We start from the raw sequence: 23898 nt of genomic DNA, 5'->3' as shown, positions 1-23898 counted from the left end.
CCTGCCTCTGCCTCCCAAGTGCTGGGATTAAAGGCGTGTGCCACCACCACCCGGCTTGATCTTATTTCTTGAGATGGATCTCTTTAAAAGTACTATTTTTAATTATTTTATTTCATTTTTAATGTATATAGGAGTTTTGCCTGCATGTATGGCTGCACATCGTAAACGTACAGTACCCTCAGAGACCAGAAGAGGGCGTTGGATTACCCTGGAACTGGGAGCTACTGTGTGGGTGCTAGGAATTAAACTCAGGTCTTCTGGAAGAATAGTTAGTGCTCTTAACCCCTGAGCCATCTCTCCAGCCCTTAAAAGTACTATTTAAGGAAAGAAAACAGAAATATCTTCCTGGGGTTGTGGATGTTCATCAACAGTGGCTTAAAATCTGAGTCAAATTTGCCAATGACTCTTATTTTTTTTTTTAATTTTACTTTATTTTTATTTAGTGTGTATGGATTTTTAAAATTAATTTTTTTGCAAAGATAAAACTTTATTTTTTTAATTGAATATTTTCTTTCTTTCTTTCTTTCTTTCTTTCTTTGTTTCTTTCTTTTTGTTTTTGGTTTTTCGAGACAGGGTTTCTCTGTGTAGCCCTGGCTGTCCTAGAACTCACTCTGTAGACCAGGCTGGCCTCGAACTCAGAAATCCGCCCGCCTCCGAGTGCTGGGATTAAAGCATGCGCCACCATGCGCCACCATGCCTGGCTGAATATTTTCTTTATTTATATTTTAAATGATATCCCCTTTCCCGGCTTCCCCCACACATAAACCCCCGAAACCCTCTATCCCATCTCCCCTCCCCTGCTTCTATGAAGTTGTTCCCCCAACCACCTACTCCCACCTCCCTGCCCTGGCATTCTCCTACACTGGGGCATCTATCAAGCCTTCACAGGACCAAGGGCCTCTCCTCCCATTGATGCCTGACAAGGCCATCCTCTGCTACATATGCGGCTGGAGCTGTGGATCCATTCATGTGTACTCTTTGATTGGTGGTTTAGTCCCTGGGAACTCTGGTTGGTTGATACTGTTGTTCTTCCTATGGGGTTGCAAACCCCTTCGACTCCTTCAGTCCTTTCTCTAGCTCCTCCATTGGGAACCCTGCGCTCAGTCCCATAGTTGGCTGCTAGCATTCGCTCTATATTTGTCAGTCACTGGCAGAGCCTCTCAGGAGACAGCCATATTAGGCTCCTGTTAGCATGCACTTCTTGGCATCCACAATAGTGTCTGGGTTTGGTAACTATATGGGATGGATCCCCAGGTAGGACAGTCTCTGGATGGCCTTTCCTACTCCACACTTTGTCTCCTCCTGTGAGTATTTTGTTCCCCCTTCTAAGAAGGACCAAAGCATCCATACTTTGGTTTTCCTTCTTGAGCTTCATGTGGCCTGTGAATTGATCTTGGGTATTCTGAGCTTTCTGGCTAATAGCCACGTATCAGTGAGTGCAGGCCCTCACAGGGTGGCTTCCTTTTCTTAGGACCTGAGCATAGGGAAGCACAGATGCCGGGGATGTCCTGGGCTGCTGGGGGCTCTGTGGGAAGGCTGGCCCGTGGGCTTGCTCTTAGCTTGTCTGTTTGGTCACTACTTTCTCCATGGGCAGAGCTGCACGCTTGGGCTCCAGGAGACGAGCTTGCTGTGGTAGGAGGAAGTGGTTCTCTTCTGCAGTGTTGTAAGCCATCGTCTCGAGGCCTAGCTTCTTACCCTGCGGTTTGTGTCTAAATATGCCCTGAGACTTTTCTTCTGTGTTTTTAAGCGGTGCATTTCTTCCTCAGAGGTCCCCCTCCCCCCACCGGCCCCCCAATTCAAACCATCTGCTGTTTGTTTGTTTCTGTAGTTCTCCATTGTTCTGTGATGCTTTTAAGATTGACTTCTGCCAAGTCCTTTGGGACTGGAAGGATTTTCTTGCAGCCTCAAGTGACTGCTCTTGAAAGCGGGCCATTGTTAATTCCCAAGGCACACACATTCGTGAGGTCCACATTTAATCTTTTTCAAGGAGGTATAGAGTGTTGTCAAGTGAGACTGAATTCAGATACGGTTTGTCAAATAAAGATCGGTGACTCGGGGCCACTGGGTTATGTGTTAGTTCAGTCTTCTTCCCGCCTTTGGAAACAGGCTTGTTTAGTCCCTCACCCCATCTTAAGGCTCGTAACATTTCAGCTGTTGACTATAGATCCTTGTCATACCCAGTCAGCCTGTGTGTTGGTGAATAGGAGCAGCTCTCATTCAGGGGTAACACTGTGTCCTGGGCTCCCTCCTTCAGGGGACCTTGGCATCATCAGCTTCTGGCCTCCTAGGTTGCCCTAAGGATAGTCTCCCATCTACCAGCTCATCCTTAGAAGTACACCTGCCCACAAGAGAGGGGCCAGCTCAGAGCAAAGTTCGCTGTGCTTTTCTCTGCAAGCCACACCTGCTCTCCTATATCCCTCTGTGAGAACCATCCATCAATCCATCAGCAGTGGTCAGTGTGAAAATTCAGGCCACAGTCTCCTAATGAATTGAATTTCAGAGGTCTGACCAGCTGCACTGATAAAAAAAAAAAAAAAAAAAAAAAGAAGAGTGGCCAAATGCCTGAAGTAATCGTGGCTTCTTAGTTTACAATCCCAATATATTTATTTACAAAGGAGAGGCCATTTGAAAATATACCTGTATGGGGCTAGGGAGACGGCTTAGTATTCGAGTGCTGTTCTTTCAGAGAGCCCAAATTTGGTTCCCAGTGCCCAGTTGGGTAGCTGATAACCCACTGCCTCTAACTTCAGCTCCATGGAATGTGACACCGTCTTCTCATCCACATACAAATAAGCAATAATAATATTTTTTAAAAAATATATTGCCCTCAAAGTAGAATAAATAAAAAATGAAAGTATATATATCCTTCGCATCTGAAGATAAAGACTGCAGGTGCAGCAGGGGGCTGAAGGCGGAGAGACTACCACTTGGGAACCTGTGTGTGATCTAAGTTGATGGCAGAAGCTGACACAGGAGCCTCAGTGGGCTATGGAGTCTGGGTGAGAGGCTCTGAAGCAGCCAGGAAGTCCTGGGGATGAAAGTGGAATTAGGAGCTGATGAAACCCCCACAACTGTGTCCACAAATGAAAAAGAAAACCTCTGTGCACCAGTGGCAGCCCGCCTTGGGTTTCCCCACTGGCAGAAACTTGCCTCTGGCATCCATGTAGCCTGGGCTTTGCAAACAGGGTTTTAAAAGGTGCTTGAGCGGCAGTCAGCTGGCCCCAGTGGGCAGTGTGTGTATCTTTTCCTCGCTGGTTCATACAAATGATAACTTAGGAAAGCTGTGGTTTTAGAAAGTCATGGAGCTGGAGAGAGGGCTCATGATCGAGGGCATTTGCTCTTGCAGGGAACCCTGCTTCAATTCCCAAGACCCATATGGTGGCTCACAGTATCCATACCCCAGTCCCGGGAGACCCGGCAGGTGTGCATGTGGTGCACATATATTCGTGCACACGGGCAAAACATTCGTATACATAAAGTAAAAGAAATCAATCTAAAAAAAAAAAAAAACCTTAAAAAAGAGGCCATAGCTTCCTGTGCAGTTCCTTGGGTTCGGTGGTGTGCTCACGTCAAGTGATGGCTGTGTTCAGCCCTGTGGGCCGTGTTCATAGAGCGCAGTCCTATTCACAGTGGAAAGGGAGCTAACCAACCTGCGTGAGTGACCCTGCTTTTCCCTGCTGTGCTAGTTCAGGCCTCTCAAGAGCCTGCTTTTCTGCTTTCTGCTCCTTAAAAGGACTACTTACCTTCTTGGAACCCACCACTTGCCAAGGACTGACTCTTTTGTTTTGTTTTCAAGACAAGGATTCTCTGTGTAGCCCTGGCTGTCCTGGAACTCACTTTGTAGACCAGGCTGGCCTCGAACTCAGAAATCTGCCTGCCTCTGCCTCCCAAGCACTGGGATTAAAGATGTGTGCCACCACTGCCCGGCATAGGACTGACTCTTAAGGCTGGATTTTGAACACATAGCTCGCCAGTGACTTGTGATACCTTATGCCCAAGAGACATTTATTTAATGCAAGCAAATGTGGTTGTGTTATATGAACTGCTTCCTCTTGATTTTTAGGTACCTATTTTTACAACGGGCATCCAATAAGACGGGTAGATATCATGGGAGCTGTCATCAGCGTGAGAGAAAGAGAGACTTTCTACAGCTATGGAGGTAAGAGCGATCCTCTGAAACTGTTTGTCCCCACTCAGCTGCAAGTTGAATTTTCAGCAGCCCTCATGCTTGTGAGCATCCAGGGCCTCACAAAAAACAAAACAAAACAAAACAAAAAAAACAAGCACTCTGTTGAGAGGCTCATGGAGTCCTAGGCCACAGGTAAGAATGACACGGATGGGTGTGGTGAGGCGCCGCTACGGGGAGGGGTGGGGGGACTGTGGAAGAATTGAAATGCAGCCGTGTAGGGTCACTGGTGGTCAGGGGAGACACCTGACACCTGCCACACAGCCATGCAGAGCCAAGGCCTGGACTGAGTGGTTACTGCGATCCCTTTGAAAAGAGGCCCCGTAAAGGTAAAAATAGAGCTATTTAGATAACAATCGTCTTTAAAGATTTATATCCAGAGCAGTTAGGGGAGAGGCAAAAAAACATTTTGTTACTCAAGGTGTAAATATCCGTTATCAGAATTGCCTGTCTCTCATGTTGAAAACTAAGCACAGAGCCTCCGTATTTTAGACACCCGACAATTGCTGGGATGGGCTTTAGTATGGTGTGTCCTGCTTTTTCCAGTGTGTGGTTATGTACCTGTGAGTCCAGGTGCCTAAGGAGGCAAGAAGAGGGTGTCAGCTCCCCTGGAGTTAGAGCTCTAAGTGGCTGTGAGCCACCCAGTGTGGGTGCTGGGACCGAACTTGGTTCCCCCAGAGAGCAGTAAAGGCTCCCAGCACTAAGCAGTCTCTCCGACCCTAATGCGAGCACCTTGGTTTGTCACATCGCCACACGAGAGGAGCAGCTCCAAGACTCTGTGGGGGAGAAACCGGGATTGACGTTCTGGGGGGGTTACTACTGAATTGCAGACCTTTACTCTGACTGACACCATCATGTGTGTGGCATTGTCTGCAGTGTGCTTTCATGCTGTACGTGGGGAAAGGTAGGCTTTGACCTTTATGTCCAAGAACATTTGGTCGACACTGTCAGCATCACTGTGTCTCCATCCACCTCGACCTATTTTTCTGAAGGTAATTGTCCTTATGCTTATAAAGAACATGCTGGAGCTGAGACACCTCTCTCTCTCTCTCTCTCTCTCTCTCTCTCTCTCTCTCTCTCTCTCTCTCTCTCTCTCTCCTCTGTATGTGTGTGTGTTTTAAATCTTGCCAGACATCCCTCTCCTGGCTCTTTGCTTTATCTTACCAAAGATGTTGGTCTTGGTTTTCTCCGATGACTCAGCAAGCATGCCCAACGCTCCTTCAGCATGCCCAGCTGTGGGCAAGCGCGTTGTGTGTAGTACAATATGGAATATGGTACTGCTCTCCATGCCCCGGTGATGACATAACCGTGGCTTTCAGTTACAAAGCACTTTTTAACATTCATTGCTCCACATTATTCTCCCCATTTTGTTTAGAAATAGTTATGGAAGTACTATTAATAGAAAATGGACAACTATTTCCATTTTGCAGGTGAGGAAGCTGTGACTCACTCAGCTTTCTCAGGGTGGTGCTGAGAGAGGCTTGTGAGTCCATTTGACTGCTAACTGGCCCCAGCGTGCGCTGCTGTCAGCATAGAGCTCAAAATAGCTTTTGTCTCCCGCATCCCCTACTTTCTCCAGGCTCCCAACCCCAGTCATCTGGAGTTAATGTTTTCAGATCAAACAGGAGACTGTTGGGAATTCCAGTTCTGTCCCTAGAATTGGATCTGCTCTGCCTCGTGACATAAATGGGCTTCGTGTAACTAGCTTTCCCACTGTGGAAACGTTTAAGACGATGTGCTTGGCTCTTCCCTAAGAAGACTTCCCTCCAAGTGGGTGTCGTGAGAGCATGACACATCCGTGGGCTGCAGGAAGGCAGCCGTGTGGGAGCAATTAAGAGCAGAAAGGCGTTCTGCCCTTCAGTGCTTGTGTGGCCAGCTGAAGCAGGGAGCCACTTACCTCCCGCTGTCTGCGGGCCCAGCACAGCTCTCCCTGACTCACTGCAGGTGTGGACCATGTGTCTCCGCCCACACTGACTCCTAGTGTCACGCTAGGGAAGGATGCGGCATGGATTTGTAATGGGTCTCCTCGGTCACTCAGCGGCAGGCCTCAGGAACTGCTACGAGGTCTGCCGAGAGAGGCAGAGAAGTCAGCATCTGATGGCAGTGACCATAGCACACCGAGCCCGGGTGGCAGCTTGGGTCCTCGTGATCCTAAAGATGCTGGGTTAGACCAGGACAACCTCACGTCCCCTAGAACAAGGGCTTGCTCATTGCTACTAGTCTGGCTTCCAATATAAACCCTTCCAGCCAGATGCAATGGCTCCTGTAATCCCCACGTTCGTACAGCGGAGGCAGAGGGTTCCTGCGAGTCTGCGGCCAGCCAGGACTATGTAGTGAGTCCAAGCCAGCTGTAGAGTTAGACCCTGTCTCTTTGTTTTTGAAATTTACCTGGCAGTTAATGTTCACATTGAATGGAGGCTGCTTCGTCCATACTTCAAAAGATTCTGCTGCTAGCATTTAGTGTCTTAAAATAACTTCTGTTGAAGTATACTGTTCACTTTTTATACATGTAAGATTTAGAAGGTATATGGGATTTGTGTTTTACGGAGAGGCCTGTGTCTTTCAACAGTGAGGACCTCGGTTCTTATCATAACATATTAATCTCATATATCAAATACTACATCATTACAGTTTATTTAAACAGCTACATATTTATAAACATTTACGTTGTTCCCATTTTCTTTTGTTTTGTTTTGTTTTGTTTTGTTTTTTGAGACAGGGTTTCTCTGTGTAGCCCTGGCTGTCCCAGAACTCACTTTGTAGACCAGGCTGGCCTCAAACTCAGAAATCCACCTGCCTCTGCCTCCCGAGTGCTGTGATTAAAGGCGTGCGCCACCACACCCGGCACTGTTCCCATTTTCAGTGTTATAAGCACCTACTTCAGTGAGCAGCATTATCCAAGATGTAGCTATCTGTGCATTTGTTCTGGTTTTCTCCGTGGAATAATTTACTGGACGCAATCGCCGAGTCAAAGGGCATGTGTGCCTGCTGTTTCCAAATGAGTCGCTGACTTCCTCTCATAGCCAGTGAGGGTATCAATATTTTCTTGTGCGGTTTTTGTATTGTATCTCCAATACAAAAAACCCAGGCACCCAGGATGCTACATCGTGCTATTCAGCTGAGCCCTATCCTCACCCTGGTTTTCAGGGTTTTAAACGGTCAATTTGGCAGTTGAGAAATTATGTAAATTCTTTCATTTTTCATAGCAATCAGTGGATTTAGCATATGAACATTTCTTACTGACCACTTACACATTTCCCATGCATTGCATATCCCTTTTTCTTTGATACTGCTTCTCGTGTGGGCTTGGTTTTTTTCTCACTAGTTCGTATGAACTCTTTATATATTAAACCAGCAACCATATATTGGAAAAGTTGCTGTTATTGGTTTAGGCCAACAAATGTATCACACTTTGTTTAATGAGTTACAATTTTCAGATTCTGCTTTAGAAAATCTAAATGCAGAGCTTAAAGATGGTCACCAATGGCTTCTTCTCAATTTGTGTTAACAAATGAACTTATATTTACTATAAAGAAAAATCCTCTTTCTACAGAGATTTAATCTAACAATACAACATTTTCCCTTACAGTCTATATTACATGGGCCTTGGGCCTTTACAACAGTCTACTGTTTGTTTTGTTTTGTTTTTTTCAATTATGAGGCCCACTACCCTGTGCTTAGCAACCTATGTTTGGAGTTTGTCAGAATTCAGACAAAGAGAAAAGTCCTGTCTTCTCTCAGCAGAGATCTTCAAGTTCCTCTGTAGTCACAAATCCAAGTCTCATGGAAACTGTTTAATTTTTTTTTCCTTTTGGTGTTATAAATAAAGCAAGGCAGAGCGGTTCTATTTTTGTGGCCAGGGTATAATTATTTTCTGTTAGGAAAATGAAGCTGAGTCCTATGATGAGTTTCATCTCCCTTATATCCCTGCAGAGGTGAGGACTGGGCCGAGACCTTTGCGCAGCGAACCTCTGGGCCAAACGCTGTGGGCCGCTTTGCTGGGGAATGAGCGAGTTAGAGAAGAGATGACAGAAGCTGGGCCCAGAGTGCCAATGCCACAACCACAGGCCACATGGCGCTTCCTTGTTTGAGAGAGAGAGAAGAAGGAGGTTATGGATGTGGACACACACTTGGGTTGATCTGCACCTAATGTTACCCACTGTTACCAGAGTAGATTCATCTCCCCCATAGAGGTAGACAGACCGAGGGAAACATTGAACGTGTATCCTTTGGATTCGTGTGTGTATATGTTCACAGGTGAGCAGTTCACGCTGCCCTGTAGAGAAAGGTTGCTTCTAAAGACAGGGAGAGTTCTTTAAGGGAGTCGTCCCTCTAGGCTGTTGACGCTGTCATCTTTCAGTATGGCTGAATGCAGTGCTGACATGTGGATTCCAAGCCTGGAATGACACGGGGATTCCAGCTGTAGCCAAGTCTCTCACCTCCCTTGTTGCTTCTCTTTCAGTGGACGATGCCACTGGGGTTATAAACTGCGTCTGCTGGAAGAAGCTGAGCAACACTGAGTCTTCCTCAGGTAACTGCTTGCCACAGTCCTCTGATGTCACTCAAGGTAGCTCATCAAACAGCTGTCAGTGTCTGCACATTAAGCTACTGCTGGGCTGCATCAGTGGCCCTGAGACCCTGTCCCCAGAGCTTTGACTGCTGGGCTGCATCAGTGGCCCTGAGACCCTGTCCCCAGTGCTTTGGCTGCTGGGCTGCATCGGTGGCCCTGACAGACACCCTGCCCTTATAGTAAAGAAGGACAGTTGCTCTTCTCCTACCTCCTTGGTCCTCATCTTCTCCTAAACCTAGGGACTGGGAAAGGGCTTCTGGAAGTTTCTACAGTACAGTTTTTACCTCACCGATTGTTTTGCAAGCCAAGATGCTGCAGCCTTATGGCTCATCAGGTCAGAATTCCTGAGCAAAGATTTTGAAGACTGCTCCTGTCACATGTGTGCACTAATGTCTCCACTATCATGATCCAGACTTTCTGAAAACTCTTGATATGTTCCAATACATAGCAAGGATTCAGGCTTGTTAAGGAAGGATTCCTTTGCTGGGCAGTAGTGGCGCACACCTTTAATCCCCGCACTTGGGAGGCAGAGGCAGAGGCAGGTGGATTTCCGAGTTCAAGGCTAGTCTGGTCTACAGAGTGAGTTCGGGGGGGTGGGGGTGGGGTGGGGGGGGAGGTAGGATTCCTTTGGAAGTTAGCAGCTGAGTAATATAAATTTTAAAATTATATTTTGAACACATCGACTCACTGACGCATTTGGAATTATATGACTATATTTCAATGATCAAGTCCATTTACTTTATTTTATATGTATAGGTGTTTTACTTGAATGTATACCTGTGTAGCATATGCATGCAAGGCCTACAGAGGCCAGAAGAGGGCATTGGATCTCCGAGGACTGGAGTTACAAAGGGTTGTAAGCCCTCATGTTGGTACTTGGAACCCAACCTGGGTCCTCTTCAATGGCAGAAAGTGCTCTTAAGCCCTGAGCCATGTCTCCAGCCCTTTAAGTCACTTTTAAAGTTTTCATGTTCAGTTCCCAGCACCTACATGGCAGCTCTCAGCCATCCATGACTCCAGGTCCTGGGAATCCAAAGCCCCCTTCTGATTACCTCAGGCTCCAGGCGTGCGTGTGGTACCTATGAATGCATTCAGGCACAATGTGAGTGCATCTAACAAAATTTATCTTTAAACAAATTAGGTTCATAATTACTTACAGGGTGTTATCAGCGTTAGTGATCTTTTTAGGCTCCACGTAGCCATAGGCACCGGCAATGTCTTTTGTCGTTTTGTCCCATATGGGGCTGTCCAGTGTCTCCCAGTGGGTAACCTCCAGTGGCTGTTGGCTCCTGCTGGATGGTGCAGGAGCCTTGTGCTTACGAGCTTTCCTCCTTATTTTTACCATCACGTGCCAGAACCCCGCCTTCCCTTTGGCTGTACCGACCAATGACTGCTCATTTGTTTAGTTTCCCAATGTATTTAGGAATTAATTAGTCCTGTGTGATGTCAGCATGCCTGTCCCTAACTTGAGAACATCTAAGTTGGTGGCTCTGCTTTGTTTAGAAGGCAAGCAATGAGCCTGTAAGACATTCAGACCCCTGGGTTCGTGTGGGTTGGGTACTTGTTTAGTCTGTGCTTATGTTTGGTTGTTTGGTTGTTTGTTAAGAGCAGAAAAGTATGTTTTGGCTCACAGTTTGAAGCTCCACTCCATCATGGCAACAAAAAGGGAAAGGACGGGCTGGTGAGATGGCTCAGCGGGTAAGAGCACCCGACTGTTCTTCCAAAGGTGCGGAGTTCAAATCCCAGCAACCACATGGTGGCTCACAACNAAAAAAAAAAAAAGGGAAAGGACTTGAGGAAGCCGCTCACGGCCGTCAACAGTTTGGAAGTGCAGAAGTGAGGTGTGCCGCTGCAGCTTCCTCCTCCTCCTGCAGTCAGGGAGTCTGTGCTTATGTTATCTACTTTCCCGATCACTGTGACACCATGCCTGGTAAACAGGTGGAGGTGGGGAGATGACACTGGCTGGCCTGAACTCACAGTTCAAGCTAGCCTTAAACTCAGAGATCCACCTGCCTCTGCCTTCCAATTACTAGGGTGAAATTCCCATGCCACCATGCCCAGCTGTCAGAAGGAACTCAAGGGCGATGACGTTTCTGCTCATCGTTTGGCAGGGAAGGCAGGGAGGCAGATGAGTGATGTACCTGGCCACACAACACACACAGAAAGCAGGGGAAGATGGACGCCACTGTCTATCCACCTGCAGTCAGGGATCACAGCCTATGGCGTAACACAGCTCAGACTCAGGGTGGATCTCTTCTCATTAGTCCTTTCTGGAGACATCCTCACAGACATCCCAGAGCATGTTTCCATGGTGATTCTAAATCCGGTCCAGTTGACAGTGAAGATTAACCATCACTGTGCTGTTCCACAGAATACTCTAGGCAGGTAATTTGTGACAAACAGTTTGTCGGGCCTGGAGGCTGGGAAATCCAAAGAACCCGCAGGCCAGTCTCCCACCTCCAAGATGGCTCCTTGAATGTTGCTCCCTCTGGAGTGTTCCTCTCGTGGCCAAGGAGCAAACAGAGAGAAGCCCTTCTGTACGCTCTCATGGTAGCAGTGACTCATCCCCGCTGGCCTTCTGCCCTGAATGCCTCCTGTTCAGTCCCACCTCCTGACACTGTTGTGCTGTGGCTATGGTCTGGATGAAAGCCTCCTGGAGGTCTGTGTGAAGGCTTGCTCTCCAGGGACGGCAGGAATGGAAGGTCTTGTGGACAAGTAAGAGATGGGAACTAATGTGAGGTGCTAGGTCACATTAGTACCCTGCCTTAGTCTTTTCTTGCTTCCTGGCTTGGACATATGATCCTGCTATGCAAATAATATAGACTGCCTGACCCTGGACTTGTGCGTCCAGACCTATGAGCCAAAAATGCAGCTCTCTGTTTTGTAAGAAGTCTGTTGTTATTTCATTCCCGGGATGGATCACTGGTTGGTACAGTCTGGATAGTTTCCAACACTTGAGACTTGAAGGTTACAGAGTGTGCGTTCCACGGCGGCACTGTCAGTCATTTGCAGACTTATTATGGCTTTACTCACAATCCTTACTCAGAAGGTGCAGTCTGTCTGGCCGCACCTGAGTCAGGCAGAGGGGGAGCAAGCCTCTTCTATAAAGGGACACATGGTGTATGTTCTCTGTTTTGTGGACGTGATCTGCCTTCGCTACTTGACACTGCCATTTTAGCACCAGGTGGGCCATGGATGATACAGGGGACAATCAGGCAGGGACAGGGTCTCACTATGTGGCTCTGGCTGGCCTCAAACTCACACTGATTCCCTTTGCCTCTGCCTCCCCAGTGCTGGGAACAGAAGTGTATGCCACCACATCCAGATTAATTCACTGCTTTTTAAACAGTGGTGTGACCAGCAACACTATGGAACTCCTAAACTCAGTAACTTTTTAGATCAGTGAATGTTAATACTGAACATGCCGAGAGGAAGATGTCTTAACTGTCCGAAAGCAGGTGGACCGGTGACAGTTACAGAGCAGTCTTCATTTAAAGCTGCTTTGCAAACAAAGAAAACGGTTAGTTTCTGGAGAAAGCCTAGAAAGGGCCCTGTGATGTGGTACATGTGATGTGGTACATGTGACGTGGTATTTTTAAATTGCTCCCAACTCACTCATTCTTTCCTTTTAATTTAATTGCCCAAAGTTTAAAGGCTTTCACTGGAAGGTGGCCAAAGAAGATCATTTTTAAAAAACAGAATTCAGTGAGTCAAAATCATGTTCCAATCAATTAAATAAAAACTATAATGTAAACCCTGTGGATGTTAGATTGACTATACCATTTGCACTTAACTTATGAGCAACGTTAAAACAGGTTTGCCCTCACCATCAGGATGTTAGAAGGGATTTATCTTCAGGATGGAATAGACCACTAAAATGAAGTTCTGTCAGGCTCCAGCTGTCTCATTACAGTCATTGAATTACACGCTAGAGCCTCCTTTCATCAATTTGACTTACTCTTTAAATGAAAGTGAGGCCTCTTTTCTCTGATCAGCCATCAACCTGATAATGTCAGTGGGGCCACATGGAGCAGCATCTCCTGTGATGTGGCAGTGAGGTTGTAAATACCCCTAACGTGGAGTGAGTACAAGAGGGCCTGAGGTAGGAAGGGGGGAGAGGGCCTGAGGTAGGAAGGGGGGAGAGGGCCTGAGGTAGGAAGGGGAGAGAGGGCCTGAGGTAGAAAGGGGGGAAGAATAGCCTTTAGAAACTGACAAACACAGTGAGCTGAGCAGCCATTGCTCTGCCTCTGATTTCCTAGGTTTCAGTCACTGCATGCGCAGTTCTTTGTGCTCCCTGTGTTGCTATGAACAGCACATGTGTATTAGAGCTGCTACACATTACAAAACCATGGCTGTCAAAATTGTAGTTGATCAGAAAGCAGAAAATCTGAGCAAAAGACCAAAACAAAGATCCCTCTATTAGGAAACCCTACTGAGACAAACCAGAGCTGTAGGAAATACATCAGCAGTTAACTGATGTCTTTTCAGGTAGAGCAGCATCTGGAAAGAGGTGGCCATGATTCTTCATATCCTGCAGCTTGCATAAAGGAACCTGAAGAAGGCACCTTGTGTGTCTGTCCCAATAAACATGCTGTACTCTAGAAACCAAAACCAGGGGTAATAAGAGGCATGAATAAGAAAAAAAAAATCAAGAGACTTTTTAAAAAAACTGATGCAAGAGAATGAAATCAAATAAATATTAAAAATAAAGCAATGGACAGTGTATGTGATAAGCATCGTGGGCACAGTTTGCTTGAAGTTTAATGAAACCAACAGTGTGAGCTTATCAGCCAAGAGACACAGAGGCTGTCATCCCTTATAAAAACAGCCAGCTCAGTGGCTGGGACAAACCAGTAACCCTGGCATTTGGGAACTAGAGGCAGTGAGAGTCCCCAAAGAAAAGAAAATAGTTACCTAGAGAGCCCAGTCACTTGTCACAAATAGTTGTCACTTCCTCTGTCCACAGTTGAGTTATGCACAACAGCCGTGTGTCTGTGTGTGTCTGTCTGTGCATGTGCCTCTGTGTGTGTGTGTGTGTGTGTGTGTGTGTTAGCAGTAGTACTTGTAGACTGCTGTCTTAGTCAGGGTTTCTATTCCTGCACAAATATCATGACCAAGAAGCAAGTTGGGGAGGAAAGGGTTTATTCTGCTTACATTTCCATACTGCTGTTGATACCAAAGGATGCAGGACTGGAACTCAAGCAGGTCAGAAAGCAGGAGCTGATGCAGAGGCCATGGAGGGATGTTCTTTACTGACTTGCCTCCCCTGGCTTGCTCAGCCTGCTCTCTTATAGAACCCAAGACCACCAGCCCAGAGATGGCACCACCCACAAGGGGCCCTCCCCCTTGGTCACTAATTGGGAAAATGCCCTGCAGCTGGATCTCATAGAGGCATTTCCCCAACTGAAGCTCCTTTCTCTGTGATAACTCCAGCTGTGTCAAGTTGACACAAAATTAGCCAGTACAACTGCCATTCTCCTCATTTCCTTGATTCATTCAGTTGAGGAGAAAGGGACATCAGAGTGAGTCGCACTGTGCATGAGGAGGTGTCACCACAGCTGAGAACCCAGCTGAAAGCGAAGTTCTCTGGCTCCAGAGCCAAGCACTCCCCCTCCCCCTGCCCCATGCAGTGATAAAAATCAAAATGAGAAGCCATCAAAAATGGAGGAATGTGCAGCCAGGCTACCAACTAAGCTGCCATGCTAACGTGACAGGATGCTATGCTAGCTCTCAGCACTCCAAAAGCCGAAGTAAGGGTTCGGGGCCATCTGGGGTTGGTTGCATAGCCAAACCACATTTCAGAAGCCAAAGCGATAACAAAACGCAGAGTCATGCAGCTTCTGTGGCCACATGTGTGTGTGGAATTCCAGCAGGCGGAAGAACAGAACACGGAGTCTCTAGTGAGCCACTGTGACAATGGCCATAGCCTCTGGGGCAGGCGGTGCAGAGAGCAGTGTAATTACAGTCTCTGCAGCCAGGCAGTGCGGTTCAGACTGCAGCTTCTCTTCGTTGGAAAGAAGACTCTGACTTGGGAAAGCTTGCTTGACCTCTCTGCGACCTAAGTGTCTCATCTCTGAAATGGAGCTCCGGATGGAGCAGCCGTGAGGGCTGGGTGCATGGGCACGTTACAGAGCCCGTAGAAGAGCGCCTCTCTGCCCAGTGGTCAGGGTCCTGACACTTACCCTGCCCTTTCTCACTTCATTAGGGTTGCATGTACATTAGCTTCTTTTCCCCAGGAGGTGATGGTTAAAGATAGGAGGAGAGAGCCCGCACTTGTGAGGGAGAAGGGTTAGCCTCGTCCCCTCAGCACTGATGGGAGGGACGCTGGGAAGGGCGAAGTCTCTCATGAATACTTTTGTTGTTATTGTTTTGAGTCAGGATCTCACAGTGCACGGCAGACTAGCCAGGGACTCACTAACCTCCCAGTGCCGTCTTGAGTAGCTGAGGTTACCAACATATACTACTACACAGGCCTCCACAGTCATTCTCTAGAAAGATATTTGTAGCCAGGCGTGGTAGTGCAGGTGTAGTTCCACTTATTCAGGAAACTGAGGCAGGTGAAACATGAATTCTGAATCTGAAGAGATGGCTCAACAGTTTAAGAGCACTTGCTGCTCTTCCAGAGGACCTGAATTCGGTCCCCAACACCTCTGGCCTCTGCAGGTGTCTGCATATTCATGCACATACCCTCACACAGACGCACATATGCACAATTAAAAATAAAATAAATCTGTACTTTTAAAAAGTCTACCTGGGCTAAAGAGTGAGTGAGTTCAAGGTTAGCCTGGGTACCTCATTGAGCTCTTGTCTCAAAATAAAGTAAAATCAAATGGGGTCGGGGGAGGCACTGCTCAGTAGTACAGTGTTTGCCTAGTGTGCGAGAGGCCCTATGTTCAGTCTCTAATACTGCAAAAACAATATAAAGTTTTCAGAACAGAGGGCAGCGTAGCGCTGTTCCCCCCCCCCCTTGCCCCGAACATGTAGGCAGAGCTACGGTGATGCAGGGGCGGGTGATGCAGGGGCGGGAAGGGCGGTGCAGCCACCCTAGAGCCTGCCCACTTGGCCTCACTCCAGAGTCTTCCCCCTTTGTTCTGCCTTTGGATAGATGCACTTCTGTCTTCCTTCGGGTTTACTGCTGTGAACAGACACCATGACCAAGGCAACTCTTGTAAGGACAACATGTAATTGGGGCTGGCGTACAGGTCAGAGGTTCAGTCCATTATCATCAAGGCAGGAGCATGGCAGCATCGAGGCAGACATGGTGCAGGCAGAGCTGAGAGTTCTGCCTCTTCATCTGAAGGCTGCTAGCAGAATACTGACTTCCAGGCAGCTAGGATGAGGGTCTTATAGCCCATGCCCACAGGGCCACACCTACTTCAACAAGGCCACACCTTCTAATAGTGCCACTCCCTGGGCCAGGCATCTGCAAACCATCGCACAAACTTTATGTGTCTGGGGAGAAGCTTTGAAAAGGTACGAGGAGCTCTTGTACTAGAACGCCCCATCAGAACAGGCATACTGGGTTTCTCTGCCCCTCAAACTGTGTCCCCAACATAGAAGGACCCTCGCTTATACTTCTTCTCTTTTCTCCTGGCCCCACCAGACCCAGCTATTCTGAGCACTGCGAGAGAGCTTAGCATGACATCGCAGCTTAAGAAGCTGCAGGAGACCATCGAGCAGAAAACCAAGATAGGGATTGGGGATGTCATCCGAGTCCGAGGCTCTGTGCGCATGTTCCGAGAAGAGCGGGAGATCTGTGCCAACATTTATTGTAAGTACAGTAAGTTTCTGCCAAATGAGCTGATATTCTGGGTGTGTGCTCAGTAAATGCTTGTTTAGCTCTAAGGCAGACTCCCGAAAGGTTCATAGAAGATTTAATCCTATTGGGGGAAATTATGTTTAGCGTGCTGTTTTTAGGAAAATAGCATTTTTGAATTTTATTTTAAAGAATTTAATTAGAAGTAAATTGGGAAACAATGAATTACTGATTCCTTTTGGTTGGTGAGTTTGTTTGGATAGTATCACCATTTCTGAAGCACTTTGACATTCTAAATGTCAGTCTGTTAGCATAGAGTATTCTACTAGTTCAAAAGGACGGGGACACCCGAACACCATGGAGCCCATCAACTGTAATGAAAATATCTCATCAGACAACTGTAATGAAAATACCTAATTAGAAGTAGTTCCAAATCACCCTTTTTGCACTGTACTGGCTGGTTTTCAGCTGAAAAATCTCAAAAGCAGCCAGTTATGGTGGTACATGCCTTTAATTCCAGAACCCAGGAGACAGAAGCAGACAGATCTTCAAGGCCAGCCTGGTCTACATAATGAGTTACAGGCTAGCCAAGGCTCGTAGGGAGACCCTGTCTCAATAGATACATAGATAAATTACAAGGCTGTCCCAGTAGTCCATCAGCATAACATACAGATTGCTAGTGACAGGCCTGTCCCTACCTTAGATGTGTCTGTCACACATAGGGCCTTGTCTTCTCTCTCAGGGGATGGCTGGAGCTCTTCTGTAACTCTAGACTATTGTCCTAGTGGTAATTTGGACGTGGGAAGATGTTCTCTCGGGGTTACTCCTATGGCCTCTCTTTCCTGGGTTGTTAGATAAGGTGGACGATCCAGTGTGGAACGTACAAATCGCAAGGATGCTTGAGCTGCCTGAGCTCTACAAGAAGGTGTACGACCAGCCCTTCCGTAACCCAGCCCTACAGGACGAGGAGGCACGAAAGTAAGTCCCTGTCTGTCATTCTGTCATTGCTGAGAACATATGGCCGCAGGGAAGCCTGGCAGTGGGAGCCAGATGCTGTGATCAGCCAGGGTACAAAGCCTCCCTGGCCTCAGAGCCATCAAATATCCTCCACCTGAGGACCATGGGCTCTGCCTCCCTGGCCTCAGTTTCCACTCCTGCAAAGCGAGAGTGACTACAGCATCGAGGCACTAGGGTTGTTGTGAACGAAACACAAGCCCGTGATAATTGTTATATATTGTGTAGCACATCATACTCGGAGTTACTGAAGGAGTGGAGGGAGCACATGTGAGTATTTGGGTCGGGGCTGAAACTTGCTCAAGTTAGCTGAAAACTAGAAACGCAGATCCACGAAACTTAGCAAACCTCCAGGTGAGAACCATGGAGAAGCCTGCACAGAGGCACATCACAGTCCCCACCACAGAGTGACCTGGCACCCTGCACCGTGACCCTGATCCTGCATCCCCCACTGTAAAACAAGGACAAACACAACTGTGTTGTTCTCAACAAGGGTGGGTTTCACTCCTGTACAGAGGGGACACAAAGCCCGGGAGGAATATGAATGTACATACATGTGCTAAAATATGAGGTAAGGAAAACTACTAATCAGTGGCTCTCTAGAGGCTTCAAGCTGGGAGGACGGAATGAGGTGGTGTCTTACTTAGGGTCACGACTGCTGTGATGAAACCATGGCCAAAGCAGCTTAGGGAGGAAAGCGTTTATTTAACCTATACTCCCAGTCCACTGTCGTCATCCAAGGAAGTCAGGACTGAAACTCAAACAGGGCAGGAACTTGGAGGCAGGAGCTGATGTGGAGGCCATAGAGGGGTGAGCATACATAGATGCTTGCTCGCTTGCTCCTCAGATCTTGCTCATTCTTCTTACAGGAGAATGCAGGACTACCAGCCTTAGGGTGGCCCCACCCACAATAGGTTGGGCCCTCCCATGTCAATCACTAAGAAAATTTCCTGCAAGTTTGCCTGCTGCCCAGTCTTGTGGAGGCATTTTCTCAATTGAGGTTCCCTTTCCTTAGATGACTATGGCTCGTGTCAAGTTGACGTAAAACTAGCCAGCACAAGAGGGTCCTTCTTATTCTGTCTTTATTATTGACTGTATCGGGTTGGTGGCAGAGGGGTTAGAGAGTTAGCTCAGTGGGTAAAGTACATGGCCCCCAAGCGTGAGCACCTAAGCTCAGAGCTGGCTGTAGTCAAGTCTGGGCAGGCTGGTGTGCACTAAGGGGATGGAGGCAGGGCGATCAGTGGGGCTTGCTGTCCACTTCCTTATCTCTAAAGTCAATGAGAGATCTGCTCTCAAGGGAATAGGTAGAGGAAAATAAAGCAGGGCACCAGTGCCTTCAAGTTCTGGCATCTGCATGCACGCATGCATGCACACACACAACATTCATGCACATACACAGACAACATACACAGACCACGTACATACACAGCACACATACACAGCACATGTACAGCATGTACACATACACACAGCCGACACACACAGTTTTTCTTCCATGGTAGAGAATGAACCAGGCCCAAACTCATGCTAGGTGAGTGCTCTATCACTGAACTGTACCCCAGCCCTCTCTTTAACTTTTCAAACACGTAAATGTATTGCTTATCCAGTAAGTCACGCAGTGCAAACAGCAGGTATGCGTAACACAGAAAGTGGGAACCCTCTCCACACTACCGCCCAGAGGTTGCCAGCGCGCTTGAGTTGGTGTGGTTCCCTTTAGATGCCTGTCTTCTGTGCACACAAGAACATGAATGTCACCTAGATATTTGGTAGGATCTCCTCTACCTCACAAACATGGCCCTCCTCCACACTGTTCTTGACCCGCTCTATAATCCATCACGAGTGTCCAGCAAGTGACACAGTTCTACCAAAGCTACACATCGGGCACCATGTGGATTTCCCTTTTTGTAAAAACAAAACAAAACAACAAATCAAAACAAGCATGATGCAGAATGGCTCTCCCGGATAGCTTTTGGTTTCGTGTACTCCAAAAGGAGCAGAGTGGTAGTTTTTTTCTGCAGGGCATTTTAATACTTTGTTCCCTGCAGCAATAAAGACACTTTGGATCTTGCTGGCCTCACGTCTTTGCTGAGTGAGAAAATTAAAGAATTCCTCCAGGAGAAGAAAATGCAAAGCTTCTACCAGCAGGAGTTAGAGATGGTGGAGTCCTTGCAGTCTCTGGCCAGTCAGCCTGTGACCCACAGCACGGGCTTGGACCAAGTAAGTGTGGCACATTTGGGGGTGTGGGAGATGGGGCTTGGGGTGGGGGTGGGGGTGGGGGTGGAGGGAGACGCATGAGTGACTGGTGTCAGAGTCACACGGGATGGACTCCAAAAGCGGAAGTCACCGTTCTAGCATGTGCCGTTTCTATTCTGGAAAGGCCACTGACCACTAAGAATCTGAAGTGCGCTGGACCTGCCCCTTTCTGCCCCTTACACAACCACACTGCGCTTAGTGTTTGAGGAGAAAATAATGGTAGGCTGAGGTCACAGCACGCAGTTGCCAGTACTCACCGAGATGGTGTCACGTAGGTCAGGGAGATGAGGGGAGACAACTGTCCTCTACCCAAGAGGATGTATTGATCAGCAAGATGATCCCCAAACCAGGGCTTTTGATGACTTGCTCGGTTTTCCTTGGGAAAGGTTCATCTGTCCTGTTGTAGGAATTCAAGTGAAGGCCAAGCTGCATCCAGTCAAGTGTGTAGCTAGAAGAGTGCAGAGACCCAGTGTTCCCGTCCCTCTCGGTACAACCCCGCCCTGCACACGAGGGTTCCTGGCACACACACTGCGTTGGTGTTTGCTGTTTCTATGTTAGTACAAAGTTAAGGTTTACTAGACACTTGGGGTTTAGCCTCTCACTTGTATTACTGTTCTTGGGTTGGCTGCTGTCATGTGCGACTGACGGTGTATTTACTTTTAAGTGAACAGTCTCGGTTTACAGTCATCTTCTGATGCCTCATCCACTCTGCTACTTGCCTTCAGTGTCTCCACAGATCTGTATCTGCAACGCCTCTGGCCCCTCACTGTTCTGACCCCTGGGGCATCCCTGTCTGGTGTCACTAGTACTTACATTCCCAGCCTGAATTCCATCTGTGTCTGTGATGTCACTGCCACTTGTCCCTTGCAGTCCTCACCCTGCCCGTTACATCCCAGCCTTTTGACGTCACTGGCTCATAGTGGTTTTTTTGTTTTTGTTTGTTATTGTTTTTCCCACCTCTTGTAGCAGAATTGAAGAGCTGTGCTAGCCGGGGCCCTGTCTGTGTGTTCTGTGCTCTCTACACAGGACCTCAGGACTGGGTACTGCAGGAATGAAGATTGGATTTGTGGTTTTGGGTTTTGTCTGTTTTGTTTGTTTGTTTGTTTTGTTTTGACTTCAGATGGTCCTGAGAATGGCAGGCGTGTTTCCCTCCCATCCTCTCCCACCTTGCTCCTGATCCCACCGCGGTCCCTGAGCATGACTTTGACCAAATGCTATGCTTATGTTGACAGCAGTGGGTGCCTCCCTTCTTGTTCCCCACACGGGAGTGCACTGCGGGCTTTAGGAGACCCCGGTTTTCAGTGAGCAGCACATCTTTCTGTTCTTTGTGTACAGAGAGATTTGTCACCATCTAAAAGCTTTCCTTCCCCGTCGGAAGGATGAGTTCACGCCCATAACCAGGCTCCGTTCTGCAACTGTCCTGACGCCTCTCCACTCTTCTGTCAGCAGCCAGGCTGCTCTGAGCGTCCTAACTTATTCCGTATGCTGCTGGTGGGACAGGCATCTTCTCACCGTCCCAGCCCCTCACGACCTTGCTTCCTGGATTTGTTCACACACCTAATTTTACCTCTTCTTGGCAACAGGCTGTGTGCACAGTGACCCATGATTTCATAAAGGGAGATGAGGGATAGAGTTTCAGAAAAACACTTGGGTGGAGAAGGTCGTGGCTGGGAACTTTGTTCTTTGCCAAGGTTGCTTCTAAACAGCCTCGGTCTCTGACTGCCCACTTCCCATTTGCCTGTAGACTGCCTCGGCCTCTAGCTGCCCGCTTCCCATTCATTGGCTTGTAGACAGCCTCAGCCTCCAGCTTCCCACTTCCCATTGGCCTGTAGACAGCCTCGCATCCGACTGCCCACTTCCCATTGGCCTCCTTTCCATTTCATCATTTAGAAGAAGCTCAGAGTTAAACTGACCTTCCTAGGGCTTCTGATGCCTCTCAGTGTATTTTCAGTAAAATCTTTCCTAGTCTTCTCTCCCCCTTTTTTTTTTTTAAAGATTTATTTATTTATTATATGTAAGTACACCATAGCTGTCTTCAGACACTCCAGAAGAGGGAGTCAGATCTTGTTACAGATGGTTATGAGCCACCATGTGGTTGCTGGGATTTGAACTCTGGACCTTTGGAAGAGCAGTCGGGTGCTCTTACCCACTGAGCCATCTCACCAGCCCTTCTCTCCCCTTTTTTAAATTTTAAATTGGGGTGTGTGTGTGTGTGTGTGTGTGTGTGTGTGTGTGTGTGTGTTTGGGGCCCAAGGATCAAAATCCAATCCTTAGAGTTGGCAGCAGGTGCCCTGACGTGGGGGCAAGCACCTTTCCAGCCGAGCAGCTCCTCTTTCTATTGAGACATGGTCTCACTCTGTAGTCCTGGCTGTTCTAGAACTTGCTACATAACCCAGGCTAGCCTCAAATTCACGGTCCTTCTGCTTGAGCCTCTTATGTTTAGAACTTTATGTGTGTGCTACCATGCCCAGTTCTGAAGAAACATTAGTAAATAGAGAGGCCCACCTTCATGTGAAGCCATGATGGCTACAATTAATTGGAAAGACTTAAGGACTCCCCCAGGCAGGATATTCTATGGCGACGTTTTGACATGGTATCCTTTTGAGGAAGCTTAGAGCAGAAGATTGTTCCTATGCAGTGCTGTATATTTAAAAAGAAACTGATCCGGTGCTGTATTTGTTTCTCTTTGAAAACGATTTCTTGCATCAATTATGAATCAGTTGGTCAAATTGCCCTGCTTGGCATGTCAATGTCCCTCAATTATTAGCGCCCTGGGAGACTGAAGATGCTTGGGCAACGCAGAAACCTGAGAGCCCTGGGCACCCTGTTGTCACTCATGGCCGCTCACTTCCCTGTCTCTCCCTTTCTTTCTTCTGATTTATTTCCTAACCGTCGCCTTTCTTAACAAATCCAGAAACATGATAAGCAGATCTTATAGAACCATTGTTTCTCTGACAGCTAGATGAATGCTGACTATGTTTGGGAGTGCAGATTATATATATTTCAGGAAGCCACCTAGTTCCTGGCCTGAGCACCAAGTCCCTGCTTCAGTCTGTGAGCAACTTTGGTTTCCTGAATCGTGCGTGTCTGTCATTGTTCTTTTGAAAGTGACGAGCAAAACACAGATCTCAGTCCCGGAAGCGGCTGGCTTTTCAGAAGGGACCCCTAGCGTCCTTGCTCTCAGGACTGTGGCTTTTGACACAGGCTAGGAAGCACATCCTGAGGCCACGCGAGGCAGTCTCTGGAAAGGACGCTTCCCATACTGTCTGCAGTTGCTGGGAGCTGAGCCACAGTTGCCTTCGCTCCCCATGGCTGCATGCATGTGCTTGCTTTCCCTGCTGAACCAGCCTTCCAGAGGAGGGAGCTGATGCGCATGGGAAAGATGGCCCAGCAGCCTGGGGGCAAAGCCCTGAACTGACAGAGCAGAACCGAAGCACCGCCCAGTTACCAAGTGTGACCCTCCAGAGCAGACCTCCGACCCTGCCTAAATGCCGGCCTGCTCATGCCTGGAGCATGCTGACTCAGCCCAGGAAAAGCCTGTTGGGTGAATTCATAAACCGGTCAGGCTTGGGAGTTAGTCGCAGGTGATGGAAAATGAGACATTTCTTTTTCTTCCCTGTGCAGGTGGAGTTAAAGGACAATGGCACTTCTGGCGTAGCGCTTAGTGTGTTTAAGAACGCTCTCCAGCTGCTTCAGGAAAAGGGACTCCTGTTCCAGAGAGACAGTGGCCCTGATAAGCTGTACTACGTAAGAGCCCTGCAGCCTCGCTTCCCCTCAGGGCTTCCGTTACAAGTACAGTTAGGCTTAGGAATGGTACTAGGTTCTAAGATAGTGAGTCCGAGTGAAAGCTGCCTCTTGCCCTTCACAGTGTAACCGCATCTCCCCTCCCGTGAAACAGTGTGACTCTGTAAACCCAGGCTGACCTTGAACTCCTAATCTCCTGGCTCCACTTCTCCACAGCTGGGATTGTAGGTGTGTGCCTCTTGAAACCCAATGGCCGTCTAAATATTTATCTGTACATTGACAGATACGCAATTTACAAGCATGTCCCTCTGGCTTTTTTTTGTTTTATTTAAAAAAAAGGAAGGGGAAGGGGAAGGGGAAGGGGAAGGGGAAGGG

At 47.8% G+C, this 23898-nt stretch overlaps 1 protein-coding gene across 2 annotated transcripts in view; it reads left to right on the top strand.

Moving 5' to 3' along the window:
• The window catches only part of Stn1 (STN1 subunit of CST complex), a 37778-nt gene that overhangs the window by 4494 nt on the left and 9386 nt on the right, over window positions 1-23898 (top strand). The window contains exons 3-8 of one of the 2 annotated variants that reach the window (XM_021207427.2): window positions 4064-4159; window positions 8649-8717; window positions 16360-16527; window positions 17367-17490; window positions 19572-19743; window positions 23404-23526. In XM_021207427.2, coding sequence (XP_021063086.1) covers window positions 4064-4159; window positions 8649-8717; window positions 16360-16527; window positions 17367-17490; window positions 19572-19743; window positions 23404-23526 — 752 coding nt within the window. The remainder of the gene's footprint in view (window positions 1-4063; window positions 4160-8648; window positions 8718-16359; window positions 16528-17366; window positions 17491-19571; window positions 19744-23403; window positions 23527-23898) is intronic. The other variant, XM_029541228.1, reaches the window with a different exon arrangement.

The sequence above is a fragment of the Mus pahari genome, chromosome 1 (assembly GCF_900095145.1).
Source record: "Mus pahari chromosome 1, PAHARI_EIJ_v1.1, whole genome shotgun sequence".
NCBI lineage: Eukaryota > Metazoa > Chordata > Mammalia > Rodentia > Muridae > Mus > Mus pahari.
Note: the sequence above shows the minus strand (reverse complement) of the source record. Positions and strands in the feature narration are given on the sequence as shown.